At 47.2% G+C, this 6400-nt stretch overlaps 1 protein-coding gene across 1 annotated transcript; it reads left to right on the forward strand.

Annotated features, from left to right (window-relative positions):
- Positions 1 to 743: 743 nt before the first annotated feature.
- Positions 744 to 6394, forward strand: arxa (aristaless related homeobox a). Its single transcript, XM_031850328.1, has 5 exons — positions 744 to 1009; positions 1283 to 1850; positions 3166 to 3211; positions 5044 to 5375; positions 6082 to 6394. The coding sequence occupies exons 1-5, from the start codon at positions 802 to 804 to the stop codon at positions 6341 to 6343; spliced, it is 1416 nt and encodes a 471-aa protein (XP_031706188.1). The 5' UTR covers positions 744 to 801; the 3' UTR covers positions 6344 to 6394.
- The last annotated feature ends 6 nt before the right edge of the window (positions 6395 to 6400 follow it).

Consider the following 6400-nt stretch of genomic DNA (forward strand, 5'->3'; position numbering starts at 1 on the left):
TTTAGGCTACACCTGTGTTTTTCCTACTGTGACATGTTAAAATGCCATGAAAGCCTATTGTGATCTTGTGTTAGGCCTACTTACTCTTCACCAAGAGTCATTGTGCTGATTATTGTGGTTGCTACATTGTTGCATTTAATGTATTAAAACACACCTGTGCTTAGTTGCAACACTGTTGCCATGTCTGTCAAAAGCACCCTTGCTTTATCAAATAATTGCATTTAAAATAAATGTGATTTTTGCTGGCCCCTCTTACATAATCTTAAAAAAAATGTAAACACAAGCTTTTGTTACATTATCTGCGGAGTTCGTTCCGTGGAGGAAAAGCACTCCATGTCAGGTTTTGTTGCCTTGCCTCAAATTAACTTTAATCGTAAAACATATAAAGCAGCCTCTGCGGCGTCTCTCTCTTTACATGCACACATACGAGCCAATCAGGCGGGCTATAGCAGCCTCCACGTATGCTGAGTGAGCGCGCGGAGCAGAGAAGCGCCTGGCAGACCGGAGCTCAGCGCGAGGCAGCCAAACCGCTGTCTGTCATTAGCTGGGTGTGTGACACGGGAGTGACAGAGAAGAGAGAGAGAGGGCGAGAGAGAGAGAGAGGGAGGAGGAGTGAACGGTCCCGGTTCAAACAGACACCGGCCTGAGACGTGAGAAGAAGAAGAAGAAGAAGAAGAAGAAGAAGAAGAAGGATAGAGCACCGGACTGAGAGACTGAGAGAGAGAGAGAGAGAGAGAGAGAGAGAGAGAGAGAGAGAGAGAGTGGAGAGAGCGGGAGACTGACAGGCGTCACTGAAACTAGATGAACCGAAGAGTCGATATGAGCGGTCAGTTTGAGGAAGATATCCACGACCGGGGCGAGAGGAAGAGCAGTAAATCCCCGACGCTGCTCTCCTCTTACTGCATAGACAGCATTCTGGGCCGCCGGAGTCCCTGTAAGGTCAGACTGATAGGGGCGCAAAGTTTGACGGGTCTGCCCGGCAGAGTGGAGCTCGACAAAACGGCTGACAGTAAGTTTGTCTTTCAGCTGGAATTAAGAAAGATAGTATACACTGGTTCATGTTGAGTGTTGTAGGGGCTGAACATGTAACAAATTAGCTCATTTTATGTTGGAAGTCTGGAGTTAATGCGTCAAGAAAAGTTGTTTTTAATGTAGACTACAAGTCAGCACGTTCAGCTATAGGCCTACAAAAAATAACTTTATGAAGAGGGAGATGTTTTCTTTGCTTGTTCGCTGCCATTTTTGTTATTCGTTATGACATATTGACACGCTTCCTTCTCAGGGCCAACGAAAGACCCCCTTTCTCTGAGCGCCGACATGCACCTGCCACCTAAGCTCCGCCGGCTGTACGGAGCCGGGGGGAAGTACCTCCACGAGCACGCGGAGACGCTGGAGAGGGAGCGGCTCCTCATGGAGCAAGCCGGCGACAGCCTCAAAATCAGCCACGCGCCGCAGGTGAGCATCAGCCGCAGCAAGTCCTACCGGGAGAACGCGTCGCTGAACCGGGGAGAGGGCGACCAGAGCCCCGGGGAGGGCTCGGAGGACGGCAGCCTGGGACTGGTGGAGCTCGGCCCGTTGAAGTTCGAGGAGGACGCAGGGAAGGAGGAGGAGATGAGCAGCGGGGACGCGGCCGCGCTGTCCCCGAAGGACGAAGAGAGGGAGAGCTTGAACGCCGGGGATGGGGACGTGAGGGACGGGGAGGACAGCGTGTGTCTGTCGGCCGGCAGTGACTCGGAGGAAGGAATGCTGAAACGGAAGCAGAGAAGATACAGGACTACCTTCACCAGTTACCAGCTGGAGGAGCTGGAGAGGGCTTTCCAGAAGACACACTACCCAGACGTCTTCACCAGGTAAGAACATTTTAATCTGCATTGTTTTTAAGTCTGAAAAAAAAAAAAAATGCTGTGAAATTCTAAAATGTTGTGTTCCCTAAAATTATTTTGATTAATATTAGTATTGTAAAAATTCTGCATTATATCAATTTACAAATTTAAAACGCTAAGAAATAGGCCTAAGAATTAAAATTGACGTGCATATTAAACGTTTACAATTACACTAGTCTACAAGAATTGTCTTGTATTTAATATTATTAATATTACTATTATTATAATTATTATTATGGCCATACGTTTAAAATCAAAGAAACGCTTTAAAACACAAAACATTCAACGTGTTCTCTTAACATTCCACGCATGAAGGTTATAATTCAATCCATTTATTTTTAAATAAACATATTCCCATACAATTTTCCTATAATATCACCAGAAATTCCACACGATTTTAACTCGACACTGTGCGGGACCACACCTCATAAAATGCACCGACAAACCCGCGCGCTGAACAAGTGGCCACAATAGGCCCGCACGTGCTAACAACGGGGACGTTTTGTTTCCTGTTATTGTCAGGAGGAACAATTAACAGGTGCGGCTTACCCGCTGGACATGATACTGAATACAGTCTGAATAAAAAATAAATAATAACTCAGGGCATGTTTTTTTTAGTTGTTTTTTTTACACATGTAGAGTTTTTTAATATGGGTTTCATCAGGGTTTTATGCTGGTATTGCTTCAGATAAATATATTATTAATATATTTTATTATTTAGGGATTTTATATCTAAAACCAAATACAACCTATAAATAAAATGTCATACCTCTTTCTGCCCAATAAAGATTTTGATGATTGATTCATCCGCGTTTTATGCTTAAGCTTTTCTGACACAACAACCTTCGATTTTAGTTACCACTGATTATTCATATTTTCCAATCGATTTACTTTAAGGCGACTTGTTGGTCTAATATACACTGCAAGCCCACGCTGCAGCTGAAGGGAGCGTCAATTGCTTTGTGGCAGGCTAGTTTAGATGTCATTATTTCCACCATTATGTTGTTACAGTGACAGGCCTGTGCTCAGGGAAATCTAACAATCACCAGGCCTATTTCTACCCATCCGTGACAGGGAAAATAGAATATGGCCACGGCGTCTTTCTGCAGTCCAACATAAAAATAAAAAATCCACCCTATTTTCGGTCGTCTTTTGTTGACAGTGAACAACAGGAGGGGACACAACAGCAATTCTACGATTCTTTCCAAACAGCGGCCTGTAACCTTGAATCTTTTCCGTCTCTCTGCCTCTTTCTCTTTCTTTGATTAAATATTCTTTTCAGAGAAGAGCTCGCGATGCGTCTGGATCTTACCGAGGCCCGTGTTCAAGTAAGTGGCTCTCTTGTTTATCTTTATCGGAAAAGAAACGCTTGTGACTTGTAAATCAAATAGAGGGAGGGAAAAAAAGCTGCATCTCCTAATGTTTTATGTCCTCTATAAAATGCCCCATGGAACACAGTGATGGATAATAACCGGTGATATGCGTCACTGATTGAGGATCAGCGATTACGGGCCAATTTGAGGCAGTAATTTATATAACAGTAAAAAATAAAATAAAGTGTTAAATGGCCCCAGTCGCTGCGTAGGGGAAGGTCTTTCCTGTTATTGAATGTTATTACACGTTTTAGTGGCAATTAAGCCGACGCTGGCGATTCATAAAATACTCACTTAGTGCAGGAGCAAACACTGTGTGTGTTCCTGGACCGAGATGGTGTTTGGATTCCCATCAGAAGGGACGGAGAGGGGGGCGAGGCCGAGATGTGTGCGCGAGTAAAAAGATGCGAGTAGGAATAAGTGAGAGAGGGGGAGGAGGGGGCAGAGAGAGAGAGAGAGAGAGAGGGGAGGGATAATGCTATTTGATTTCCCATTATGTGATTGCAATAGACCTGCATTGATCCGATGCTTTGCACTTGGGAGCGAATGAGAGACCATTAAAGGTGTTTGCTCCCCCCCCCCTCTCTCGCTCTCTCACCCCACACTCTCCCTCCCTCTCTTTCTACTTCGCCTCGCACTGAAAGCGTGGCTTGCATTTCGAAAGCCCGGGCTCATAACCAGAGAGACAGTTCAAACACGGTGGAAGCCCCGGGAGGTTATGGCCGACGGTAAAACAACAGATGTCTCTTTAGGGGGCCGTAGGTGAACAAATCACTTAACGGGCGCCATCAGGAGGTGATAAAAACTCATAAATTCCCGAGGGGCTGTGTAATGCTAAACAGCCCTCTGGGAATAGTGTGTGTGTGTGTGTGTGTGTGTGTGTGTGTGTGTGTGTGTGTGTGCGTGCGCGCGCGCAGTCCCTGTCGCTCAAGCCAGCTCGTTCAATCACTTTGCTCATGTTGACATTTTGCTCATTGTGGGAGCCCCGTGCTTCTGCAGTGTAAACGGGTCTCCAGTGGATGCGTGGGAAAGTTAAATACTCTCTGGGATGGAAGTCACTCGTTCTACGTCTCTTAAGAATTTAATTTAAAGCGCATTAATTGTTATTGGAGCCGGTTCAGCGGTAATTTTCTGGCATCTTTTGTTAACACCACTCTTAATGACCCCCCCCCCCCCCGCCCCCAACACACACACACACACACGCATGCACGCACGCACACGCACGCACACGCACGCACACGCGCACACGCGCACACGCACACACACACACACACACACACACACACACACACACACACACACACAGCCTGTAGCCCATCTACAGGGACAGGGGGTTTAATTACACAAAGTAGATTTAAGACACTGTGAGCGGTCGGGTTTACCTTGCGTGTAATTACGTTGACTTTCCGCCGATTGGCCACTACCTGAAGTAGACAACTATTAGACTACACTGACACTCAATGGAGTCATGTTAATTACAATGACACATTGCTGGAAGCAGGACAGGGAGTTCTGGTTTGCAATATTTATAGCGTGAACGTCATATTGACATATGTGATGGGTCTTCAAAGGCCTTATCATGCAGCAAAAAAATGACCCATTTATGTATTGAGACAGCTGTTTTATTTGAATTGTTTTAACAACATGCAAACTGAACCTATCTTCCCAGAGTTAACATGTATTTACTGCCTTTGTTGTTTTCCTTCTTCCTGAGGAAACTGAATTAAGGGAAATGACATAAGATCTCTGCGCATACTAATCTGTGATCACCCCTGTCTGCTCTGTAGGTGTGGTTTCAGAACCGCAGGGCCAAGTGGAGGAAGCGCGAGAAGGCCGGGGTGCAGGCCCACCCGTCAGGCATGCCGTTCCCAGGCCCCCTGTCAGCGGGCCACCCTCTCAGCCACTACCTGGACGGGGGGCCCTTCCCTCCTCACCACCACCCGTCCCTCGAGTCCGCCTGGACAGCTGCTGCAGCTGCAGCCGCCGCCTTCCCGGGCCTGGCCCCCCAACACCACAACGGCTCCGCTCCGCCACTGGCCACCCCCCTCGGCCTGGGCACTTTCCTGGGCACGGCTGCCATGTTTCGCCACCCCGCCTTCATTGGACCCACTTTTGGCAGGTAAGCTTCACCCATGCACAGAGCTCCCTTGGACCTGATATACTTTCTTTACACCAGAACTCACCAACCTATAACTTAGAAGAAATGACCGCAACTTTGCAAAAATGCACAGCAGCAACCAAGCTATAATAAACGGCAACCCATCATGCACCTCTAATGACTGACGGTTACAGTAACCCTCAGTCACACGGCATTACGCTGCATCTCAGTGTCTGATTATGAATATGTTACACTGTTAACCATTCACAGTGGCGCGTAATCACTCTGTCAACTGTCCTAATAAATTAACAAAACACGTGATGCTGCAAGACAAGCTGTGAAGAGGTGTGACACACCGCACACTCCATATGCCACAATTAGCTTCTCATTTGCTTTCATCCTCTCCATTTATACAGCACTGGTAACCTTGTTCTCTCCATGCTTTCTGTATATATTGAAGAAGCCAGCTATTGGAGTTTAAGACAACTGAAGCCAAAATCAGGGTAAATAAATACATCTGAGGGACGTTGAAAGTCTTAATTAAGAAGCAGCTTTGCTGTTTTACAGACACCCTTTTAAGACTGCTCTTGAATTAGCACAGAGATATTTGTTCCTGGAAAATAAGACTTCTATACCGTCCTGCAATGGATAATTGAAATTTGAGCAATAACAAACCTATTCAGCATCTATAAATGTTATAGACTGCGACATTTCTGTGTTCTTACAGGCTCTTCTCCAGTATGGGTCACCTCTCCAGTGCTTCCACCGCTGCAGCTCTCCTCCGTCAGCCCGCCCCTCCTGTAGAGAACCCCTCCCACGCGGGCCCAGTCCTCCCTGACCCTTCCTCCTCCTCCCCCTCATCCGCAGCCGCAGCGGACCGCAGGGCCTCCAGTATCGCCGCGCTGCGCCTCAAGGCCAAGGAACACTCGGCTCAGCTCACCCAGCTGAACATCCTGCCTACCGGAGCCTCAGGAAAGGAGGTGTGCTGAACACACAACACCTCTAGGCCTCCCCGTCCCGGGCTCACGTCCCATTCCATGACACCC

This window comes from Anarrhichthys ocellatus, unplaced genomic scaffold (assembly GCF_004355925.1).
Source record: "Anarrhichthys ocellatus isolate YVR2014 unplaced genomic scaffold, GSC_Weel_1.0 scaffold10, whole genome shotgun sequence".
Lineage (NCBI taxonomy): Eukaryota > Metazoa > Chordata > Actinopteri > Perciformes > Anarhichadidae > Anarrhichthys > Anarrhichthys ocellatus.